This window comes from Atractosteus spatula, chromosome 9 (assembly GCF_055471065.1).
Source record: "Atractosteus spatula isolate fAtrSpa1 chromosome 9, fAtrSpa1.hap1, whole genome shotgun sequence".
NCBI classification, from domain to species: domain Eukaryota; kingdom Metazoa; phylum Chordata; class Actinopteri; order Semionotiformes; family Lepisosteidae; genus Atractosteus; species Atractosteus spatula.
In genome coordinates, this window is record NC_142714.1 from 12,616,217 (window position 1) to 12,642,363 (window position 26,147).

Here is a 26,147-nt window from a genome sequence, read left to right on the forward strand (position 1 = left end):
TACTGTACTGGCCCTGCCAGTCTCACTATAAACACCTCATACCAAAAAAATCTATGATGATTTGATCTGAAACTTTTTTTGAAACTCAGGAATCAAAACATGATGCATAAGTTTGTTCATGAAAACACAAGAAAAGAAAGTATTTGAACCTGTTTGCAGAGGGATAAATGTGTTGAGTGAGAAAAGCAACATTCCAACGTGGGGCTGCCAGCCTGTGGGATCGGACAAGATCTTCCCCTAAAAGCTTCACACAAGGTTCACATATGAGCATTCTGCAGTACTGATGCTGCCTAAGAAACTTCAGCAGATTTGTTATGCCTCTAAATAACTATGGTAAGCCAATCAAACAACATCAGAGCACAGTAAAAGGAGAAAAGTATAGAGCACTGAGAGGAAGGAGGAAAAGAAGGAAGAACTATTCTAAACCATTGCTTGTGATGTCAGCAAAGATGGAAAGAAACCTCTGGTTTGGCCTGAAGTTTTACAGTCAGGAGCCCGACTGAGCTCGACCCCTGCTGTGGAGTGAAGTCATGTGGCCGTGCCGAGGTTGGGCTGGCAGATGCCGGCACACTAATCCATTTAGTGCGGGCCTCAACCACAGCCTGGCCCCATTTCGCCAACACAGCAAAAGTTACAAGCATCTCCTGACCTTGCTAAAAAGACAGAAAAAGTCACACAAAACTCGACAGGAACTCTTTCCCCTTGGCGATATCTGTTTCTCAATTACTTTCTCTGAAGTTTTTGTGACAGAACAAGGAGGCTGCTGCAGGTTAAATTTGTGCTCTGTTTGCTTCCTCCAAAGATTCCCTACGATTCAGACCTCTAGACACAGTTTTCTCCTGCAGAGAAGTAAGGCAGTGCGCTACAGATACTGGTATAGTATAATACACACTCCATATGCATCCTTAACTGAAATCATTGAAAGCACACCTTTAAATCAAACCTTTCTTTCAAATTCCTCATGGCCATTGCAGACAGAAAAGGGGGTGGTCTTTTGTTATTTGAAGAAATATAGAAAGCTTTTGTGGCAAAAGAAAGACGAATCAAAAACTACCATCTGGATCGCTGAGTTATATACACCTCTGGATTGAGTGCACAAACTTCTCACAGCCCAGAGCAGCTTCTCTCCAGGCAGTTCAGGGTTAAAATTATTAAGATGGATGGAGTTAGAAGCCGTGATTCAGACCGCCTGACTCAGCACTCAAAGCCTCTTTCATGTTAGCAGAGAGAGGGGTGATTAACATCAGCTGCCTCTGGGAAGGAGGAACAGTTATAAAAAGTTAAATTATAAAAAAGAAACTAATTGATCTGCACTTCACCAAATGCATGCACATTTTTAATCATGCACATCATGCTTTTTTTAAAAGCTGGGTTTTTAAAGTGATCAAAAACCAAAACTATGATAGGTTTTCTCAGATTCCCAAGTCCAGAATCTGTTAATGTACTTTAATCACAAAGCCTGATATCTTTTTTAAAATAATTTAATAATTTTCAAATTCTTTAATCTCATTTTAAAAATATGTTCTGTAATCTGCACTTATAAAACCTGCAAATAGAAAATCACATTCTGATTCATTAGTATAAAACTCTGTTAAAGGAATTAGTGTTTTCAGTCATCATAGTTGCTTTAAACTGAAAAGCATTCTACAGAAAAGATGTAGAATTTTTTTTATATATTATGTGTTCAGCTCATATGTTTAATCAATTGAGAGCCTTGGAAGGAACAGTCCAACATTACTGATGAGAAGGAATTTTGAGATTAGGGTTCTTCGACTGTCTCGGAGGACCATACTCAGTTAGGGCTGTGAGACTAGGCCTACTCCTTTCTGTAGTCCCCTCTAATGAGGTATTTTGACTTCAGAAATGCTCTCTATTATTTCATTGACAATTATTAGGATCGGTAACAGTGTTTTCGTTGCTGGTTGTTTCAAAATAATGCAATGGAGTGCAGTGGAAATGACCCCATGTTGAGTAGCTGTAGCACAGAATATGAAATGGACACAGTTAGGGGGGATCCCCCTGAGTGTGTGAGAATGATAACCCCAGGCACCCCACAGACCCCCGAGCAGCTCTCTCAGATGGGCTGTTGACTCTCCCCTGGTGAAGCCAGGCCTCCCCATCCCCCACCCCCATCCCCCAGGTCCACAGGCTTTGAAGTCAAGACCCTGTTTGCTAAACAGCTCCATGGTGCATTTTCACAGACCCCAGTTCAATGTGGGCTCTCCACAGAGAATCCTGAACCCCCTGCCTGACCTATTATTACTCCAGCCACAGTCTGGCAGGACAGAACTGAACTGCTTTTTAAAAAAAAAATTGTTGGGGAGAAATAAGTATTCTTTCCCAAGTGCAATTTTGAGTTGCAAAAATTTGCTGGTGGGTTGCAGTAAATTGTTTTACAAACTAGTGTACATTCTATCTGCTGTGCAGAAATAAAAGGTTACAAGGAAGGGAAAGACCTGTTACCTGCTACAGGGGATGTTCATCCTAACTGGCGAGGTTAAAGTTAGCTCTGCTAAAGTTTTCTGAAATTAACAGTTAGGACATGGGTCTTTGGAGCCAGAGGTATGACTCATTAGGTCTAGTGCTCATATTTACTTTTTATTCTTGTGGATTCAGAGATACATGGTTCAATTAACTACTAATGGTGCTGAAATTGACATCCTTCTTGAATGCCTCCTTAACAGTTTTATGATCTTCAAGACATTAAACTAATTAGTAACTTACTGCTCTATGCATCCTTCACAAGTCTTTGTTAATGACCATTATAAACTCATTAAACTCCTGTGCAAGACAATTCAAAGTGAAATAATTAAAACACAAATACATTTTGAGAGTTACTAAACTTTTAATATCATTAATATTCTCGATAGAGCCTGATTTTACTTTCATTAAATATAAACAGTTAAGAAGGAATTGTTTATTCTCTTACCAGGATTATAGAGTTGATACCATTTTTCATTTCCACAAATTATTGAACATCCTGTTCTGTATCTATATGCTGAATCTTTATTGTCATCCTTATGCTTTAAAACTAAACAGAATTATGTTAGCCCATTGCATCCAATAAAGGTCACTATAGCTAGATAATGAGAAAATGTATCCATAGCAATTTTAATTCCATTCTTTCAGGGCATTGTTCTTTCATGCTATCATGCTCATGCTTTGTCTCCTAGCAAACAGTATTAAATTAATTATAATTACTTACATTTGCATAGTACTTTACATCCCAATGGATCCCAGAGTGCTTTACATTAAGGAAGGGAGTCAACGAATCCACCACCACTATAGTGCAGCCATTATGTGCCTGCAGCCCCACTTAAAGCAGATCAGGTGGAAAAATAAGGAATTACTGTACTTTGCCAGCAGAATTAAGGGGACAGATTTAGGCAGTCCAGATTGTGCAGGGCTAGGCAGGACACTGGAGTTAACACCCATTCTCTTACGAACAGTGCCTCCGGACCAGTAATCACCAGGTAGTTAAAACCTCAACGTAATATCTCGTGGGAAAAGCACCTCCTATTGCACAGTGTCCCTTGCCCTTATAGTGTGACACTGGTTTCAGAATTCAGGCCCAATGGGAACAATGTCTCCTTCTAGCACACTGATATCACTGAGAGTGACATCCTATCTTAGAGGTCTCGCATCACAGGACTAACCAGGCCCGTCCTTGCTTAGTTGATGAGATCTGACAAGTTCGGGTAAGAGGGTCTGTAGCTTCTGTGATGAAAAAGAATGTGTAACTGACCTTGATTAGAATTTTGAATACAACTGCATCCATATTGGCCTCACAGCCAAAAACAATTTTGCACAGTAAGATCTGAAGTCAGTCTGTTCACATCATGTAATCTATTTTGAATGCTGAAACCAAGTAAACAGATTTTATAATGGTGGAACAGGGAAATCTAATTAAGTTGCTCCTTGTTAATGCATGCAAATTTAATTTAATAGTGAAGAGTGTTAATGTAAGCATGTCGCCAATCTGCACTGTTTACGGTGAGTAACATAAAAGCATTTGTTAGAATTCAAATTTCTTTTCACAGGACAGTTTACAAATGCACACAACCTCACATTTAATGTCCCAAAATAGAGTTTTTTGGAAGGGAAAGAAACATTAATCTTCTTTTAAAATGACCAGAAATCCCTAAGTACATACACAATAATAAAATCATTAATCTGTAAACACTTATTTTCTTGATGATGATTCTGCACTAGATTAGCAGCAACTCAAAAAGTACGTATCTATGAATAGGATAATTACTGTACATGGTATTTATATATATACACATCTAGATGTGTAGGTACTTCTGAGCATTCACATTTGCTTTGATTTGCAAATACAAAACTGGTCTGAAGTATAAAGTTTAAATATGTCCACTTGCAAAGGAAGTTAATAAGGAACAGACGTTGCTTCAAAGTTCCATGGTGAATGGATTCTGTTTGAACACCGAGGAAGACAGGCTGAGGGTAAAAGGGCAGGTCAGCTGTTTAAAATCTTCATGACAATAGCAGTGCTGAAGGCTTATACTATTGAGAAATGACAGAAAAAAACAGGTAGGGTTAATTGAGACATAAAGATGTCTGAACAAAAGGCAACCTTTTTCCTGCTGGCAGGAACCAGCCAGGTCCCCACAGAGCATCACTGCCCTCACATCAGAGAACCACAGTCTCCCTCCCCCAAAGCTCTGGGCTCTGGGGGAAGAAGAGTGCGCTGATTTACAGGGAGGGAGAAAACAGCAGTCTTGACCCCAGCCGATCTGCACAGGTCTGCTCCAGGCTGTCCTGGGCAGGCCCCTCTGGAGTCTGATGGATGGAGCTTCTTCAAAGAGCAGGCTCTCAGGTTTTGGAGTTGCGGGTGACAGTGACCTGGCACGGACTGCTCTTTCATGGTTCAATGGGAGTCTTCTGTCATTAGCGCCATTAATCCAGTACTTTTTCTCTGCTTCCAGACTGAGGGGGCTGACAAAGGGCTGGCAAGCTTTATACTTCCTGGTGCTTCAAACCAGATGCCTGAAAGGAAAAGAATATCCTTTGATTATCCCTCCACCACCGCATTCTGGAGTAAGCACTGGAGTATTGAGCACAGGCTCAGCCGGGTTAAAGGCATCTCTTTGAAATACATGCAGTCAGGGCCATGTTCCTGCAGGGGAACGCTGTCAAACCAATTTAGCCTTTTTTCTGGAGCAACACTGTCTCACCAATAAGCAGAAATTGTTATGTGTCTGAAGTTCAAAACAGATGGGGCTGAAGGAACGGCCAATGGCATCGGAAATACATTGTCAAAGACTGAAAATTTCTAACTGTAAAAAGAGCTGGAAGAGAAAGTCACCATCAATAGTTTTCTGTCTTTTTGACATTTTGATATGACATTGTTTTACAGGTGCTATCCCAGGTTCAAGGAAATCAGTAGATCGGAAATTTATTCTTTTAGGTTTACCATTATTTCTTCTTCTGTAAAAAAAAACTTTTCACAAGAGAGTTTAAACGCCATTTACATTATGGTGCATTCAAGTAAAGAAAATAAACAATGCTTGATAAACCAGGCATCATCACACAAACAAGCTTGTACAGTATATGATTCAGACTGGCAGAGGTGTCCGATTCAGACCACAGGGCTGTTCTTCCCCAAAATCTGTAAACAACACTGATGAACAAACACTTTTTTACGTTGGGTGGCCACGATGTATGTGCTTACCCAGTGCAACCCACAGGTTGTTGACTAGGTAATGATATGAATGAAAAAACAAGCCAATGCACGACCTAGATCACAGATTAAAGCAAAAGTTCTTGAGTGACCCTTGCCATGTGGCTGTGTGATTCACAAATTACAATGGTGGATATAAGTCCAAAAACCTGAACAACATAAAGCTTTGTACTGAGAACATTAATGACAAAACCAAGCCATTATCTAAAAATGGAAGCAATTGCCCCCATAAAGGTAGGCACAATGAACCTTTCAAAGCTTACGATAGTAGGAGTGTCTGTATAGCACACTGGCAGGTCTGAGTCATCTAGTGACTGCAATCATATATATGTTAACAGCCACAGCTGCAGTCATGTAAAGGCAAGGTTACCCCTCCTGAGTTATCACATGGTGCTGACTCGGTCTGGGTCAGTCATAAGTGATTCCTGTGAGTTGGTACCTTTTCTGAAGACTTGTGACAATTGAGCTTTCTGTTCCTGTTTCTCTTTCACTGAGCCATAGCATTGTTGCACTGTGATTGGTTTTGGACATTGCAAAAATCACTGCCGCACCTGCAAACACATTCTGCTTCATGTGTGTATTGTCACACTTTTTGCCACTTTGTACTCTGAAGATAATTCCCAAGGACATTTTATTTTCAGCCTGATTGTCATGAAGAAAAAGTGAATGATAAACAACTTTGGAAATGAGAGAAACAAAAAAGTGCAGCTATTGAAAGAGTTCGTACATACATCTCTCCTACAAATGAAAATGCATGCACAGCTATCATTTGTACCTGTTGAATGAGGAACTTGTGATAATGAGCAAAAAAAGAAAGTTATTAACAAGTGTGAGTGACTAACTTTCCTCAGACTTATAAAGCCTTCTTCAGCTTTGGGTCCACTATATGCAGGGCTCAGTCCTAAGAATCCTCTGCAACTTTCATGCTAATTTAACAAGTAGAGGGCTTGAAAATGGTGTGTAATCAAAGCAGTACTAAGAATGTTCATTTAATCACAGTATTTCCGTATAAACCTATCTGCTGCCTTACTGCAGGCTACTACAAACATCAAGGGATTTTAATATTTTTAGCTTTTGATTTCTACTTCATTTCCTGTTTGCACTTCAATTATCTTATCAGTTTTATCACTTTTGTGTACGCTTATCTGTGTGGACATTTGACTTTCTAAACAAAAACCATGTTAAACCAAACCAAAGATAATGAATAATACATTTTCTGGCCAGCAATGGAATGTGTAATCTACCATGCTGCTACACACATCAAACGAAACCAGAGAAATTATTAACGTACCCATGCAAAGGCTAGGGTAAACTATCTGGAAAGAATATAATCATTGCAGCAGCAAAAAAAACTATGAGAAAATAATTCAAACTACTATTTAATGTTTTTTTAAATCTTATTTTCTTTCTGGTTGTAAACTGTACCCACAGTACGAAACCCCTGCTAGTTTTCCATTGATGTGAGATATTAAGTGATGAATGTGGACAGAAAAAACCAATGAGTGCCAGTACCTACAGCTAAGGAGACAGAATCAGCCACAGCTGAAAAAATTTGATGAGAAGTCAAAGCAGACTCTGCAGTTTCATAGACTAGAATATGAATTGAGAGCATGACAATATAACACTGCCTTAAGAAATAAACGCTCAACACATCATCAAAATGTTACATTATTACAAAGGACAAGCAAAACAAAAATGATAATCTGAGATTACATTTTAAATCCTTCACTCTTCAAGTAATCCCCACCCAGTTTTGACCTGAGAAAACCACAATACAGGGACATTGCCCTTTGTTGTCAGAAACAAGAAAACCAGTTCGTGTACACCCAAGATTCATCAGCATGTCTCCATTGGGCTGAGTATCACCATCCACTCATTTGACTGTTTCATATGTTGACATGAAAACGCCCTTATCGGTAACCCCATGCCCAGAAACTGGGGGGCTACTGGGAAACAATAGTTTACTCCAGCCTGGCCTGTGGACAGGCCACCCTTGCTTATCACTGGATCGCACTAATGCATTAAGTGAATGCTAAATCCTTAAAAGGCAGATGGGTTACCATTCATGTGCTAAAAAGACATTTACTTTAATTGTTCTGGCTGTAATCTGGCATTATGCTAGGAGTCAATTATCCATGACAAAAGGTTTCAGTTGAAACAGCATTTAAATGGAATAATTAACTTTTAATGACGCTACAGGTGACAATTTGCATGGATTCCTGCTCTCTCAGTTTTGTGCACGGAATGGCGGGGTTTCACCCTTTTGGGATCATCTCATTCCTGAATGAGGTTGAGAAAAAGGGATGAGAAACATTTTTTCCCACTTACAAAAAAATTAGTATGAAAGGAAAATGGACCATTTTTATACTTCTTTATCGTGTCAAGGCTTTTATAATAATGAAAATGTATTCGGTGAAAACAATTGAGGGAAAAAAAGGAATTTCGTATTTGTAATAAGAATGACATCTTAGCTAGCTCTTCCCAGGCTGTCAGAGGCCTGTTTCTGTTTGATTATATTTTTAAAATCTAACATAGGTGTATTGAAATGAAAGGAATTGCAAAAATGTGTTTTTTATTCACTACTGTTAGAACAAAATATGAAGTGACCAGTTCCTTAAATGTATGACACAAAAGCAACACCTGTTTCATACAGGAAATTTTATTCTCGTTCTTTACAAAATTCTCCATACAGTTACATACTCAGTTCAATAAATAAGATCTCTTTCTCTGAAAGAATTGACAATTCAAACCTATAAGATCAATAGCACCCACAAGGTGCAATTATGTTACTGCTGCACATTCAGACAGACACACAGTATACTGTGTAGTACATCAACAGCACTTTGCCTTGAAAATGGCATTTAACCATGTCAATTAAATATGTGATTGTGATCAATAAGGAACGTCAATTCAGGAAATGTTTGTGTTGCTCTTATTGGGCCCTTTGTACCCATCACTTTCTATTATTTTGGGTGCTGATCTTTCAAGCTCATTAAGAAAAGTACACTTTATTTTTTTGCCTTTTATGTATCAAAAATCCAGCACAAGGGTTCAGATCTCATAAAGATCAAAGTGGATTTGTGCATTTGTTTTTCAGGCTTTGAAACCTTTCAATTTTAGTTTGTCCTTAAAGCTGCAACACCAAGTATGGAACAACTATATCATAAATCCAACAACAAAATAGCACAACATTTGAGCCAGCAGGGTTTTGTTAATTATATACCTCAAGGGAGATCCCTTAACAGTCTCTGGCAACCGAAATATTGGCATGGAGATCAAACAACTGGAGTGCAAATACTTATAAATATATCTTATTAATTTACTTCAAACATTTCAGTCCCAGCTCTCTTTATGCTTTATGCTTTTCTTTATGCCACTGCCTCAGAGCCACAGACTTTCTTCACATACAGAGCAGATTTAACATCTGGTATCAGATCTCTGAAACCACTTCTAAACGATGCTAGGTACCGCCCTGCAGAAAAGGGAAAAAAAACACAATCACACTTAATATACTTAAATGCATTAAATGTAATTAATCTGCATTGTGACTTTAAGTATGTTCAAATGTTAAAGATATGCTTCACCATCAAACACTTTTTATTTCCAGGGACTTGAGGAGTGGTAATTTTCTCTGTGGTTGATTTTAGGGGGAGGCTGACTCTGAAATTACAACTGCAGTCATCTTTAATATGAAAACCTTTGCAGTATTAAAAGGCTCCTTCACACTTTAAAAGACCAGATCTAAGCTTCAGGCTGCTTTGCAGAACCACACAAATACAGAAGTGAGAGAAGAGACTTTCAGCTTATAGAAGACATTTAGTAAATTATATCATTGCAACATTAGGCTGAAATTAAAAGTTTAAGTACAATTATGTGATAGCAGGAATGCTTTAAGAAGAATCCAAAGAGCTTTTGCTCAAAGCCATTAAAGCAAAGATCAAACAATCAAGAATGTGAATGATGTTAAGCTTTATTTCCAAAAAAGTCAGGAGTTATCTACTTATTCTTTGCTTCCGCTCCTTATGTTTGTGAAGAAATATGTCTTGGAAGTTAAACTGACATTAATACATGGCATAAAACCGTCATGGTTTCTTATGATAAGGGGTAACACACAGACACACTGGCAGCAAATACCCATTGCAAGGCTGCTAACAAAACCCCTGACTGAAAAAAAGCCCCTGCCATTACACTGTGGGCCCCTGCTAAGCAAAAGTGCATGAATGTGTGTTGGTGCTACAAGAGGAACTACTGCCAACTGGAGCGAACTGTATCTGTGGCTTCACTTGCCATAATTGCCCCCCTATGCCCCCAATGCAGCCTTCATTACTGCGTAGCAAAACAATTATTAACCACTATGGATTAGCCAGACCAGTGACTCTCAAGACAAATTCCATGCGGTCCCCAAGCTACAGTGCCCACTTTTTACAGGAAGCTGCACTGCAGTTTTCCTTTGTCAATGCATTCGGTCAAAAATGGAAAGTTTGATTAGGAGACAGACTGGGGCAGTGGCGCTACATCACAGTGAACTTTCTCATTTTTAGAAAACTAACCAAAGGGGTCTAAAGCTGCCCCATGGTATATTTGGCTTTTTCCATACCATTTCCAGGATTTTACTGCACTTCTAAGCTGTTACACCACACCACGAGAAACACTGCCCTCGATTGTTCTGAAAGCAGTGAGAGAAATCTTTCCTTCTGCCCTACGGGAGCTCACCTGTCCATGTCCTCTGGCTGCTCACAGAAAAGCTGGTACATTGGGGGTGGGAGCTGCAGATGTGCGCTGCCTCCCTGGCACTGTGCACAGACAACACGCATCCCTGGTGGTTGTAAGATGGCCAACATTTGTAATCAACACTATCCACTGGCCTCTTCCCCTTCACTAGAGTGTAACCTAGAAGAAGAAGAAGAAGAATTTGTCTCAAATTAGCCTGCGTGGCAAATTCATCTGCAAAATATTACCAGGCCATTAAATAGAAAACTTAACAGAGGTCTTCTTAGTAATGGTCAGAATAGCAGCTAGGGTGTTGTATTACATACTGGCATGCACTCACCCTAAGTGTTCAGTGGGAAATGTGCAGGGGAATACTAATGGAAAACAAACGCTCCACCAAGTAATTTTCTGCAAACAGTAAGCTGCTTCAGAGTGAGAAATGAGGGCTGTCTACCAAACTCTGACTGGCTTTTAGTGGACTTTCAGTCTCACACTGTGCTTCTATTAAAAAATTTCTTATAAAAACACACATACATACCATCTTTCTTACCCAAAGAAGTCTTGCTGTTGCTGCTGAGTTCTTAACATTAATATTGTCTTCATGACTACTTGCTGGTGCGATATGAGAAACAGGCAGGTATGCACTGATTCCCAGGGGAAACTACTAAAATTATCACCCATCCCTTCGCAATGTGTCAGTCATAAATACCACATGACAGGGAAAAAAATCACTTGGTCACCATTATTTTCAGCATCTACTTTCCTCCTTTATGTCGTGCTTTAAGACATGTGGTGAAAAGTTAGGGATTTTTGTTAGTTCTTCACATATGCTAAACAGAGGCTAAGAAAATGGAGGGCTTTTCGTTTATATATTAAGTGCAGCCGTTACTTGAACAATTAGACACGAATATTCTACTTTGAGACAAAACTAATCCCAAGGAGGATGAATAAAACACATTTTTGGCACATCGGAACAGCAGCCAGACATAAAAACTGGTTTGAAATTTGTAGTGAATGGAAAATATGACAGTCCTCATAATATCTAATGCTCCAAAGGGCAATGTATAATGGTTCTCTTTCCCTGAACTGGTTTACAGCAAGAAAGTAAAAGGGAATTTATTATTTTTAAGTGCTCCTCACAGTTATGAGCAGTAATTACTTTTAGGGTTATGCCAGAGGCCCTTGTTGCCAAGAATCATGAATACAGGATGTTAAATATACGAGCATTTCACCAAGATTTACCTCTTAATAAAGATGGTGGCAAGTTGTTCAGGTATCGCCCAGACTTGTATATCTGTAATATTTCTTCAAACCCTTCGAGAGTTTCATTTATGCCACTCCTCAGCTCTCCTATAAAACAGAACACCAGTGAAGCAGTTAAATTGAAATGGAATTTTGACTGATGAGATCACAGGACTTTCTTAAAATAAAAATCTTGCATCTGCTCTCCTGGTTTCTGCCAAGTTCTGATTTTTTCACATCGAAAAGGACAAGAAAGTTCATTTTTTTCTTACCTGTTGAATTCATGATTTTATCAATGAGATGCTGTAGGGTTGGGGGCGCACGATGAGGCAGTAGATATGTGAAAAAATACCTGGAACACAAACACCATTTTCTGTTTTAAACACGGTTATAATAATGACAGCAGGCAATGTTCAGGCACAGAGGCATGACCCTCTTAACACCAAACCTGGTATCTACCGTAAAGAAACTTAATGATTTGCACATCTGTGCACCTTAAAACTATTAAAAATGAAAACGCACATATCAGTGTGACAATATACAAAGCAGTCTTCCAACAGGAGCAACAAAGCAAGAAGACTGCACACTTCATAAGCAATTAACAAAAACTACAATTAAGGACTGTGTTGGAAACATTAGTTCATGTAATGTGCAATAACCAAAAAAAAGTGAAGAGTTTTTTGAGTTTCAAGTGATTAATGTGCAAAGCTCTAATCATTAAATTTCCTCTTCCCTCGCAGAAAAAGAACATTAACTGAACTGCAATACCTGTAGGCATTGTACAGGTTAGTTTTTTCATTCAGCCCCTCACAGATCCCTCCTGCAGCACAGGGAAAGGTGAAGTTTCTGTGTGGAAAGGTAAGGGTGCAGTCGCTGTCCGTTCTGCAGGATCTCTCCTCTGTGCTTGCATCATCCAGGTCTGTCAGTTTCAGCTCTCCAGACGCCACCACAAACTGCCTGGGCTGGAAGTCCAGGAGAGCCACAGAGCCCAGGGGGGAGAGAGACAGGTAGTGGAGCAGCCTCACCAGACTCAGGCAGATCTGAAACCAGAGAACCAGTCAGAGGCCTTTGTCAGGAAAGAAACATTAGAGAACGTCAGTCAGAGTGAAAAATCAGGCACTTATGTCAAGGTACAAAAATGCCTTTGTCGGACTGGAGACACAGCTGAGCCACTGAGTAACTCGTTAGATTTACTCCCCTCTATCTTTTCAAAATCTCAATCAGACCAATACGGAGCAGAGATGACTGAAACTAAATACATGTGAAAAATGCTATTATTCCAGTTTGTAGGAACATTTTACTTGCTAAACCTAAGCCAATCTTTGTCATGAACTTTTTTTTGTCTTATTCTTGAGCGCATTCGGTTCAGTGTGTGAGAAAAGCCCTGACTTGTCCCAGTCATTTCTCAAACATGATAGTTAAAAAGATGGACAAAATGCAGAAAGTGAATCTATCGCATTGTAAGGCTAGGCTAGCATTCTTTGAGGATTCATAAAAATAGCCTATAAAAGAGGTACATACTAGAGTAGGTTATTCAGTCCATCTTGCTCATTTGTACAAAAAAATGTACACTGACCTCAGTGCTGAATATGTTTTCTCATTTTAATATGCTCCGTGATTTTATATCAGCTTTGGATGAAGCACGGAATCACAGTTTACTAGACTCTCTGGGGACCATCTGCCCCTGTCTGTGTTTGATCAGTACCTGACCCGACTCTAGGCTGCAGGCGGATGGGGGAAGGGGTTTGGTTAATGGTCTTCAGGCAATGCATGCCCTCTGCTCCCCCAGGTCCACTCAGCAGGATGGATTAATACCCCAGGGAGTGCGAGAAGGGGGCTGTTGTTGTCTTACCCGAAAGCGCTCCTCCCAGGGGCTCTGGAGAAGCTGGATCATCTGCAGCGGAGAGCCCAGCTCCAGGGCTGCGGTGACTCCGCTGCCCCAGTCCGTGCCTTGGCAGTGACCCTGGAGCTTCAGGGAGAGAGGAGGAGGAAGACCCAGGGATTGAAAGCACTGAGCTGCGTGCCCCTAACCTTGCCCACCCCGAGAAATGCAATGCAGTGCTTCTACCAGCCTCACTGCAACAGACATTATTTTGCGTCACTATTATTCCTTTTTTTCTGTTTAATGTTCTGGATTGTATATGCTGCATATAAAAAAAGAACTGATCGAATAAGACAAGGAAAATATATCGGTTTCTAATAAATTACCTACACATACATGGGTAGTCAGGCAGGCAGAAAGAGACCAAGAAAGCAAGAGACTTCAATAAGAAATCCTTTGAAAGTGATGTATTTCTAAGGTTTTCACAAAGTGCCATGATGAGATAATGTGATTATTGACATTTCTCTACCTAACAAACCGGTTTTTAAGCACCCTACTCCATAATGTGGAGTTTAAAACACATTGTAATATCATCAGATCACATTTAAACAGGCGAACATTGGAACGACAGGAAAAGCTCTTGTAAAGAAACGTTACTTAATGTGTTTAAATGAGTGATGGAGGCCTTAAATGTCATTTGTCGAAAGTAGCTATCTTGATTTGCAGTCTGCTAAAGAGAATTACCTAAAATGGGTGCAGTGTCTTTAACAGACCCCGAATCCTCATTGTTATTTGGCTTGTTAATTGTTTTGGAGACGGGGCGTAACTGCAAACAGAATTTGCCAAAGTGGGTGATAATTAAATTACACTAAACCAATCTTGTGTTCCGGACAAGAAGACGCCCGCAAATTACATTTAAATAATTTTAAGGTATTCGATAAGCGACCGTGCGATCTTTTTAACAGCAAGAAACTTTGCTTTCGACACTCTCTAGATCACTACAATTCTTATTGACCGCTGACAAATTTTTTATCAGTTATGAATATTTTGTTTTTTGTCTTACACGAATATTTTGGTTTTTACTTACAGCTATTACTAACTTCAAAGTGCTAGGAAAAAGTATCGACAATTCACTTAGTTCTACACAGGTGATAGATCTGAGGTGAATGTATCTTGACGACACCCACCTTAATGATATTGGGATGTTGAAGCCTTTGTAACAACATGATTTCTTTTATCAGCTTGTAGGACACCAGCTCGTAGCAGCCTTCCACGTCTCCAAAGTCTTCCAGACATCTTTTCATGTCAGTACCTCTGTCGTTCACGGATTTGAGGGCAACGGGTAACCCTTCAGGAGAAACAGCCTTCAAAACTGCCTTAGTATATCCCGAGCCCAAAAAATCCACGTTTTTGAAATAACGGAGCTGCACGCAACCAATCATCCCGGTACCAGCGCTTTCTTCCACATCCAGAATATCTTTCGCCTTCGTCCTGGCCAGCCCGTGTTTCGTTAAGGAATTGGAGTCACCGCTTCCTCGCTCTTTCCACTGGAGTTTCAGAAGTTTTTCTTTCGTGGATTCCGTATAGTAAGGCAACAGTTCCCTGTGTTTTTCTTTGATTTCTTTTAGGATGGGACTTTGCTGTGAGACAGCAGTCGAACCGGACGCGCCACTGACAGAATCCCCCTCGTCAACGTGCAAGTGTCTGCTATCCAAGAAAAACCTGGAAGCCGTAAATAAGAAAACAGTAAGTGCTGCAGCACAGAAAGGGATGCTAAGACTATACATCTCGTGCAATTAGATGATATTATTATTTTATATATGTTTACAGTCTGAACAGATCCAGGCGATCTCCTTCTCTCTCTGAGTCTCTAATAATGTTAACCTGAAGACTTGCTTGTCACTGCAAGCTTCAAGCAACACCCCGAGAAGGCGTGACTTCTCTCTAATTAACTCTGGCGCCTCCCAGTCCACGGCACAGCCGCCCATCTACGCGTACACTATGCCAGTGTCACTGCTGCAGCAATGAAAAAGGTACATTTAACAAAATTGAACACATTGCAGTTCCTCTACAATAATGTGCAGTTTTTTTTTCTATTTGACTTAAGCTTTAAATACATCTACTTTGGAAATTTGCGAGCTTGTGTAGATTTGTGCAAAGGTATATAATCGGTCGAGTATTATCCGATAGGTATTGTAACGCTACGGGGTTCACGTGGGCGCCCCCGTAGCGTTACAGTATTATAAGAACAACCTACCACTTCCACTGGTAACGCTGGCTGCTCTTGTCTTCCAGACAAAACTTCACCTCATACCAGAGCAGATAGAAAGAAAAAAATGAAAGTTGACTCATCTGGCCAAACAGCAGCTCACCATCTCTGTATATAGCAATTCGGAGCCATACCCATGACAAAACAACCTTTGAGGGGGGTAGATTTCTGCATATTGAAACGTTAGAATATGCGTTTTCCTATTTTAGTGGATAATGTTTTACTTTGGTTTGACTGAAAAGAACTTGGCATTAAGAAGACTTTTTAGAAACGGAGAAAATCCAAATATTAAACACGTTGCTGCTGTTTCTTGGCGAGTACCTTACATAGAGAAAATCAGTATATCAAAAGAGAGAATATACAAATATATTGCAACACCTGCAAAATTTTAAATTTTAAAACGCACTGATAACATCTGCAACATTTCTCATCGGTACAGTCGCAACTCAGGCATAGATACATAATGGTTTACATTTTGTATACCACCTTAAGAAGAAAACCCAAATTGTCCTAACAATTTTCCAAGTAATTCATAATTTTAGATATGTGGTACATGTGATCAGTACTGGATTACAGTTGTGTACGTTTATATGTATATACGAATTTAAACCCGGAAGAAAGCATCCTCGTTTTGAAGATTTGTTTAAATGTCAAGATCAAGAAAAAAATGAAAATTGTGGCGGTTGGAATTTACCGGTTTGGTTGTCGCTGGGCTTTAGGGCCTTATGTGCTGCACACAGGTAAATTACTAGAAACCCATTGCACAAACCAATAACTCAAGTATCAGTAGATGAAACGTATAATGTCCATCTACACACCTTTTAAAACGACTTACTTTAAAGCATGACTGTTCCATTACAGTTATTTTAACAGTACTGTTTTACCAGACAAGAAAGTTTATTTTACTTACGACGATCTACACCAGTCCGTTGCCTCCCTTTCATTGTGGTCTGTGTATCTATAACATTGCTGCGGTGGCGGGCGCCACCTAGAGGCAACGACCTCTCTCCCCCTCTGTCTTGTATAGAGCTCTGCCCACAACAGCTGCAGAGTTCACTCGCTTTAACAATTTAACAGTTGTAGAGGATAAAAATTAAGATACGGTTAATGTTAGGCTTATGTTTATGATGTTGTTTGACCCACTGCTTGTTTCTTGGTAACATAACCTATTATTTCAACATATCATCATAAATAATTCTACTGAACATATTTGCATGGTAGTTGAACGTACAGTAAGATTCGAACATTTTTTCAATGTGCGTTTGTTTTTTTAAATTAATTCAAAATAATGGTCATTATCAGATCTTGAGACGAGTTCATAAAGTTGGAATCAACTTGATTCCCGTTGCAAATTTCCGTAATGCTATATAGCTATTTACATCATTAATATGGTCAAATTCTATATCACAAAATATCTAATATCTAAATCTAACATCTGTTTTGAGCAGTATTGTGCAATATAAAGATTCACTTTCTCTTTCATTCACTCTTTTAAGTGTAGACTTGTTCAATTTACTCAAAAAGGATAATTCCAGCATACGCAGTAATTAACTCATATTAACGTGCTTTCATGTACTCTAAATGACGCTGGTTACTTTTATTAAGCGAACAAACTTGATTTTGCACTCTGCTCCTTCTTTTTTCTAAATCGTTATTTATTAAAATATCCGAGGAAAACACCAAATAACAGTCGATGAAGGCAAATCGGAAATTGTCGGGGCTTCTCACCAAGCATTAAAAACTGTAATCAATTTTGATTGCAACAATACCTAAAGATTAACCCCGGATGAGAAATCCACAATCTTTTCAATCAAGTTATGGAAATTAGCAGGGGTGTTACAACCGGTGTTCTGGCCAAATTTCCACCAGGCCTTTACCAGTCATAGCCTCCTAATAATACCCATCTATGAATTAGCTTTATTACTGTGTGCTCCTTCCCTCTGATAGCTGACGTGTAGTGAGCGTACGTTGACGTCGCATAATCCAGGTGGGTGCAGGTGAGCGGAGTGACAGAAAAGGGCTATATAGTAGTAATAGTCCATGACCGAAAGAACCAATTAAATGTTAAGCAGTCTTGAGACCGTTTTGGCGACGTCTAGCGGTAGATAGGAGTCATCACAGATCGAGCAACTTGGCGACAGCATATACATTATGGGAAAAAGTCTGTATATTATTGTGATTTTATTATTGTTTTTCGGTTAAATGCAATAATCAGCGGATATTTCAATGTACACATTTAAAAATAGCAATCGGAGTTTATTATAAGTGCCCTTATAGAAACATTAATACTAATATTTTATGCAGATACCTTTAAATCAGCGTTTTTCGCTGTTTTTTTTAATATACTGTAATGTGGATCATTTGTTTGTAATTTCCTAATGTTTCTGTACCCCCTCTTCATTAAATCACAAAAGTGTGAATAACACCTCCACTTGTGATAAAGCTCCGTTTTGCAGTTTCAAAGCATTTCTTCTTGGCGCTTTTGCTACATTTCCTACGGACGAATTCTCTTAACAATTAGGTTATAGTAAATGAAATAATTCTAATACAGTTAATTGTGAAAACGATAATGGTCGTGAATAAAAGTTAATGGATTCAATTGTGAATTGACGGTAAAAATCTTCAGTTGTCGAGGTTTTTAAAGTTTAATTCGTTGTAGATTGCTTCTGTGCTCTGAGTAATTTCATGTTAAACATATAAAATTTGCCCATGGATTAATGGGCATGAGAGAAATATCTTTTACATTATACATTTCTTGTATGTGATTTTCATGTCAGTAAGTTATCTTAATTGCTACAACTTTATTTTCTGTATTATTTTAATTATTTTATTCGAATTTATTTGGTGCTACCGTAACAATTTAATGATAAAATCAAGCATTTGTCTTAGCATGTTCCACAACAACATATAGACCATAATAAATTACATTTTTATCTAACTTTCAAAACTTAAGAAAGGTTAGAAACGACAGGTGGTCTTTCGACGTGAATAACTTATTATTTTATTGGTAGCCCCAGGAGACATTATTTAAAACACGCCAAGGTATCATATTTGACAGCTTGGGTGGGTAGTTTATTCCAGACACCCACAAATACCATGCAAAAAATGCCTCCACTTGTTGTTAATAGTGCGCTTCCCCGTGCTTTCTATGCATGATCTGTACTGTACTGTACTCCGTATAGGTCTAAACAGTCTTACATTTAGGGAGGAGTTACTATGTTAGTTCACTGGGTTAGCTGTTTTCTTTTCATTTTTAACCATGTTCCCGAAAATGTATTGCTTGTGTAGTTTCTCTTTCACTCACTCAGTTTCCAAATTACCGCTGGTACAACACGAGAGCCCATATTTACATTTTTAGGTATTTCAAGATCGATCGTTTCAAGATCGATACAATTTAACAATTAAAAACAAAATTGAAAGCACAAGCATAATAATATAAGGATCATAGACTTTACATTTCTATTCATTTTTGAAGTACAAAGCAGAAGGTGTTTCCCCTACCTTAAATATACAATCAAAATTGTTCAAATACCATGTATTCATTACAGAAAGCAGCGGAGACAGTTATATTGCAAATAAAAAATGTATTTATTTCGAAGAGTACGGGATATTGTGAATCAATAAAGACGTTAAAAAATAATCCGATGTAGTTATTTTGCAAATAAGTAAAGCATTTTAAAAATAGGTTCTCATTCACAGTAAACAAGCCGATCCACCAGGCGCTGCTAGCTTGAACAGCTCTCAGACCCGTGATTGGCTAAACCCACGAACAGTTCATGCCACGATTGGGTGAAGAGTGAGAATCGACACTCTGATTGGGTAAAGCGCCACAGCGGAAGTTCTGTATGTACCGTGTGTGCTGTATGAGCACGCTGGATATACAGTAACACATCCATTGGTTTCCAATTACTGATCAAACTAAGAGAAGTCGCACTGAGGTCAAAACTGAATAGCAGACAAAGAATGTCATCGTATCCACAGCGCATTCACGACTCTGATAGTCACGGAGTGCGCGCATCACGATCACATCGCGATACCCATTGCGACTGGCGCATCACTGTCGTGGTACCACTGTCTCAACATTAAGTCCATATATCGCTATATGACATAACGCCCCGACAAAACACCCCCTCCCCATGTCGCGACTTGGACCCCGCATATCGCGATATGGCGTACCTCGACAAAATGCCCACCCCCATGTCGCGATACGGAGTCCACATATCGCGATATAATATACCCCGGCAAAATTGCCCGCCCCCATGTCGCGACATGAAATGCCCTATATCGCGATATGACATACACCGACAAAACGCCCCTGCCCCCATGTCGCGACATGGACCCCGCATATCGCGATATGGCGTACCCCCGACAAAATGCCCACCCCCATGTCGCGATACGGAGTCCACATATCGCGATATAATATACCCCGGCAAAAGTGCCCCGCCCCATGTCGCGATATGAAATGCCCTATATCGCGATATGACATACCCAGCCAAAACGCCCACTCCCCATGTCGCGACATGGAGTCTATATATCGCGATATGACAAAAATTGTCACGCCCATGTCGCGACATGAAGCCCGTATATCGCGATAGGACATACCCTGATAAATGCCCCGCCCCCATGTCGGGACACAAAGTCCATATATCGGGACACTTATTATCTGGGTGTATCATGTCCTGATATGCGACCTTTGTTGCGACAGCAGTGCCAGGGTGGCATGGAAGCAAGGTGCCAGTCGTGATATACACTGTCACCATATACATGCGATATACATGTGGTCCCTATCATGACATGCTGCGGAGGTCTTGTCGCGCTGGTATCCCACAGTAACGCGTCTGGCAACAGCGTGTCATAGTAGGGAAAGAAAAGGAAAATGTGCACTAGAAAATAAAATACATAATCTTACAGTCACGGTGAATTTACATGCATTACAACCACAGATTTATGTCATACAGTAGATGGTTAATTTGTTGGCATGTCAAAGTATATTATTCACATCTAATATGTTTATGGATATTGATTGTCTTTAAAATGTTAAGCGTACGAGCTAAACTGTAACAGAGCGCTTGAACTCGGCAAACGGGTCACTGGAGGTCAAAGTTACCGTGCATGGTCACGTGATCACCGGGAAAACAAGACGTTTTATCTCGGGAAAGAAAGCAGCAAACGTAGCACTAACGAATGAAACCGGTTTGGTTTCCCTACGACATTGTAGGGCGGCTGAGTGACGTATATATCTATACGCTATATCTCGGAAACGAAAGCAGCACAAACGCCAATTTCTACGGCACAAACCAGCACAAACGTAGCACTAACGAATGAGGCGGCTTTCATCGTTTGTGCTGTCTGTAGGTGGGCCAACTTCACGGAGATTGTCAAAACTGGCGGTATGAAGCTCTCCAGGGTGCTGAAGAGTAACTTGTCTATGCTGTTACTATAAAACATCACTGTTAAACTCTGTAAAGAACGGGAAACGGGTAAACCCGTTCTAGACAGTATATGAGCACGCTAATACCCTGACGCCCCATTCATATGAATGGCGAATTCTGAAGCTAACGTATTATTTCCGGGCTCTAGGCCGAACAGGAGACGTATTTGGAAAGAAAAAATACCCAATTTTAATGTGCCAATATGCAACAGTCAGTAGTAGAACACAAAGGATAAGAAAAGAGATACAACATTTCGACTGTGGAGCCTTCTTCCGGTATGTGAAGGTGTTACTTTCACACACCTGCAACGTTGTGTCTCTTTTCTCTTTCTTTCAGCATAGAATAAACCTTTACCTGTTCCTTTGTAGCCTATGCAGCTGATGCAGCCACCTACTTGAGTGTCTTCATTAGCAGAATATTCTCAACGGCAGTCAAACATCACCAATTCAGCAGTCCACTCCTTTTGTTGCACTCTAAATTCCACATTGATGTGACCATGACCAAAAACATAAAAGCATTATAGCATAAATAATTATAAGTAATATACTGTTATTAGAATATAAATGCATTGTCTGCTAGTATACTCATATTTTGAATAGTGTATTTTATATTTTTGTACAATAAGCTTTTGTTGCTCACATCTGAAGCAAACTCAACAGCTGAAACATATTTTTCGTTCTACTTTTCATCGTGAAATTAACCTTTATTTGTTCCTTTAAATTTAGTGAACTAAAATGTAACTTAATTTGGCTAAATTAGGTAACTAATGCTGACAGCTTCCCACATGAGCGAATTAAAAGACAAATGATGGAGTATATTGCTTAAGACAGAGGTGATGTTGAATGATCATCTCCTCCTTTATACTTTATAAATCTGGTACAGCTCTGGTACATTACTGGTCTTTGTGCATTACACTATTTGAATATGTTTAATATGTTTCCAATGTTCGATATTGTTCCCTCTGAGAACTTTCTGATTCATTAATATATTAATGTAAAAATAAGTATTCTATAGGGAAAATAATAACCAAGATTTAAATTGTGTAGATTCATTGTGCCAAGTATAATAACAATCAAGTACACTCAAGTATTTACAACATACAGCAGTAGTTCCAATAGCACCCAAGTGAGGAAATGATCATCAGATGTGTAGGTTGTCCTGCCAAGACACGTGAACCAATTCTGTGTCTATAACCCCTCACATGAAATTAGAATTGGCAGTTTGCCTGTGGGTCACTTCCCTGTGCTTCTCCACTAAAATCAAAGCTCAGCTCAATCTGAGAGTGGTTACTGGGCCATGAATAAACCAGTTAAGCACGCCTCACCACTCTGTCTGGAAATAATCCACTAGTGAATAACAGCAGATGTTGCTTTGAACCCTGACCTTTAATCCAACAGGCATTAGCTCAAAGTCCAATACACAGACACCAGAGAGATTAAAATAAAGGAAAATCACCCTTTTCCTTGAAAGACAAAGAATTAAGTGTTCTGCAGTGAACACCAACAACTGCTGAAAAGACCAAGTCTCATTTGGAAGATTTATCATTTGATGCATACTAGAATTTCAGTGAAAAGGCTATAAGATTCCTGGTACTGCCACCATATGACAGAGAGGAAAACTCTTCCTTCTCACAAGGTGACTTGTTTAGATATCATATATGAAGTGAAACTCCCAGGACACAGACTTAATAAAAAAAAAGAAAATTTAATCTCTTGTGATTTTGACAGAGAGATTATTGGATAGTGATGAAAAATTATTTCTCATTAAAAGGTCGGGAATTGTCCCTGTGCATGAAGAATGAAAGAAATATCTCATGTTGGATTGAATCTGGATGGATGTCCTTATTTGTATTTTTTCTTGTTTTATTATTGGTAGTTGCATTTCTAAATTTCTGGACAGGCATTTTCTTGTAGTATGAAAGCAGACCTCAAAATGAAAATCGAAATATTCTTGTTTACTGTAGTTATCCATGAAAAGTTAGAAACCAGGACTATTCTGCCTTGTTAGCCCCAGGGCTAATTGATAAGCTAATTGATCCAAGGATCCAATTTTCACAACATGGCATTGTAGCTTCTCCCGTAATCACAGAATATTTTGTATAAATGATTCAATGTATTCAGAATTTCGAATGGATCAAGTATGTCCAGTCCCAAAATCAAAAGGTTAAAAAAACATCTTTGGTCTTGTGCTCCATAGCAGAAAAAGATGGGTTGACAGGCTTTCAGGTCACTCCAGGACAGCCTAGGACAAAGAGAGTTTAAATCAGCAACTCTGGAAAAGATGCATCTTAAAAGTCAAGGACACATATTTTTGGTCAAATCCCTCTATTCTCTGAAATTACAGTGATTACAGCTTCATTCAGCCATCACAAACCACACAAAAATGTCAGTAAGGGCATATGAAATAATTAGCATTGACATGAATACAAATGGATAGTCCAAGAGAGCTGAGCATTAAAGAGCACTTGAGAAACATTGCAGCACAGCTGAGTTTCCAGCACAACACAGTGTGTTTTGGAGGAGTGATGGCTCTTATGGTTGAGTGTTTTAAATGATAGATTAGGTTCAAAAAAGAGGAGATGTAAATGTAATTTCTGGGAATAGAGGTTAATGTGTTCTCTGGTTCAAGCTCAGTAATTACAGTGTTTAGTCTGTTGAAAGTACTCAAAAGGCAGACAAGGGCCAAGTGCAATATAATTAAACTAGTTTTAAAATTCACTATCATTTCACAGTATTTTTTTAGAATCTCCTTCCATTTTTGTTGTCTTCTTTCATAGAAAGTTCTGTGTTGGTTGGGTGTGGCCAGCCTAAGAGGTTGTATTTACTTCCTGAAGTCAAGCGTGTTGTAATTTATCAATAAACTATCAGTGACAAACTGAGCTGAAATCAGGAAAGGCAAATATTCTTCTCTTTCATTCTGAAAGGTCATGTTTTGTTCCTATCTCCTGGAGACCTGGTTATTGAATCCAGGTCTGTGAGCCTAGTTGAGCTATACTCCAAATATGACACCATGTGGTTTAATGTACCCCTGCTCCTAGAGAATGGAGGAGTTTTCAGTACCTGGATAAGTGACGGTACAGGGTGATGGCTAATATGAGCCTCTATCCTATGGATCTTTAGCAGGGAAATGGTATTTAGTGGAATAATACCAATTTCCACTAGGGAGAGAAAAACAGTTGTTTGAAGGGGTCTTTCCACACTGGTGACCACCACCACATCAGTGAAGCATTTACTTTCAACAGAGACCGACTGTCTGAATGCTACTGTATGCTCCTGTATTCATCCAGTTTAAATGAAGGATATGGCCATAGCCTTGACAAAAAGCCTCAGAAGGTGAGATATGAAAACAGTGATAGCGTAACTAATAAAACAAAGGTATCAAGCTACTCAAGGTTATCCTGTGGCACATAGGCTGCATTGTTTTCATCGATGACACCACAGACACTGTCCATTAATTACAAACATTTGTTTCCAATTCCTTCAGTGGCCACCAGAAATGTAATAACCACTTCTTCAAGCATCCCTGTAACATCTATCATCTCCATGGAGACCGGCAAAATGTTGGAGGTGTCAGACTTCCATACTAGCCATCTGTCTTTCATCGGCATTAATTTCTTTGGGGTTTCAAGCTAAGTCACAAAAAGATGGACCGTTGTTCAGCAGAAGATATTTCTATCATCGTCTGTTACAGTGGTGTTTGAAGAATGCAGCAGAAGGAAAGAGGAGAACAAAAGGAAAATTCAAAGAGCACGGAATCTAGCATCATGAAGGACAGAAATTGGGGAGGAAGTTTTATTAATGAAGAAAGCATCCTAATAATTCCAGTATACCCATCCATTTATTTTCTAACCTCTTCATCCAATATAGGGTTGCAGGGGAGCCAGAGCCAATCCCAGCAAGCAACAGGCACAAGGCATGACTCACCCTGGATGGCACGTGATTCTAGTATATCTATTTGTGACAGGATACATTGTTTACTCCAGGGACTGTGGATTTTTTTAACAAGTTACCCTGGTGTGTTGCTGAAGCAGATTCCTTACAATTCCTCAACAAATGGCTTTGTGAGTTCCTTGAATCATTAAAGTACAAACAACCAAATGGGAAAGATGGACCAAATGAACTCCTTTTGCCTGTAATGGTTCCTCATTTTCTTAAGTTCTAGTGTGATTATGTTCCACTTGCATGCTGCTTGAGTGAGCTGGGTTATTTTCTGAGCTGCACTCTGGCAACAGAATGTATCTGGACACTGAACTAATAATGCCTAATGTAAAATCCTAATCTATTTCGTAATTTTTTTCCATAATCTTATTTTCCCCAATATCAGATTAATCTAAGTGACATGCTAGCCCTATCCAAAACCCAGTGCTCACATAAGCAAATCCCTATAATAAAAATATGTTTTGCATCAGATTATAACAGCAGACTGCATATAGCCCTGAGATATACAATTTGACTTTTTTCATACATGGAGACTTCAACCTCAAGAGTAACTCAGAATAATGAAATAACTGCTTACAGTGTGATTATCTGTGTGTTTACCCATCGCTAGTTACAAAGTGAAAATTCGTTGCTTTTACCACTATTGGTTTCATGTTTGTATTACCAAGTTTGTAAATTGAACGAAACTGTCGGCAGTAGCACATTTCACGTTGAACACAATTATTCGTTTAATGTAACCGGTTTTCATTTCAAGATAAAAACGTTAAGCAAATTTTACCCATGTATTATGGTGAAGGTTGCCTCAATAATGCTTTCGTCATACGCGAACTGTTGTATAACAATGTATGACACTAAGATTAATTAAAAACACTAATCTTTGCAATTTTCCCATTTCATAACTTGTTTCAAATAAACAAAGCCGATGCTGTTATCAGTAATATCAAGTATAATAATACTGTTGCTCTATACTGCCTTAATCTGAACCCTCCGCTAGCACCACCCTCAGTTGAACAGCGACCGCTGAAGACCCGGT

General features: G+C 39.2%; 1 protein-coding gene across 1 annotated transcript; it reads right to left on the reverse strand.

Moving 5' to 3' along the window:
- Window positions 1-8,344: 8,344 nt before the first annotated feature.
- On the reverse strand, window positions 8,345-15,361 carry pkdccb (protein kinase domain containing, cytoplasmic b). The gene is made up of 7 exons (XM_088925442.1): window positions 14,663-15,361; window positions 13,506-13,622; window positions 12,422-12,693; window positions 11,926-12,005; window positions 11,654-11,761; window positions 10,415-10,591; window positions 8,345-9,173 (listed from the first exon to the last, which is right to left on the reverse strand). Exons 1-7 carry the CDS (start codon window positions 15,260-15,262, stop codon window positions 9,070-9,072), a joined length of 1,458 nt encoding a protein of 485 aa, XP_088781568.1. The 5' UTR covers window positions 15,263-15,361; the 3' UTR covers window positions 8,345-9,069.
- Between the last annotated feature and the right edge of the window lie 10,786 nt (window positions 15,362-26,147).

Excerpts from the sequence above, each read along its gene's own strand:
- pkdccb (XM_088925442.1), bottom strand. The coding sequence starts at position 15,262 with ATGTATAGTCTTAGCATCCCTTTCTGTGCTGCAGCACTTACTGTTTTC. Across the intron at positions 12,006-12,421 it reads AACCTGTACAATGCCTACAG|GTATTTTTTCACATATCTAC; the intron begins GTATTGCAGTTC and ends TTTGTGTTCCAG. Across the intron at positions 11,762-11,925 it reads TAAAATCATGAATTCAACAG|GAGAGCTGAGGAGTGGCATA; the intron begins GTAAGAAAAAAA and ends TCTGTTTTATAG.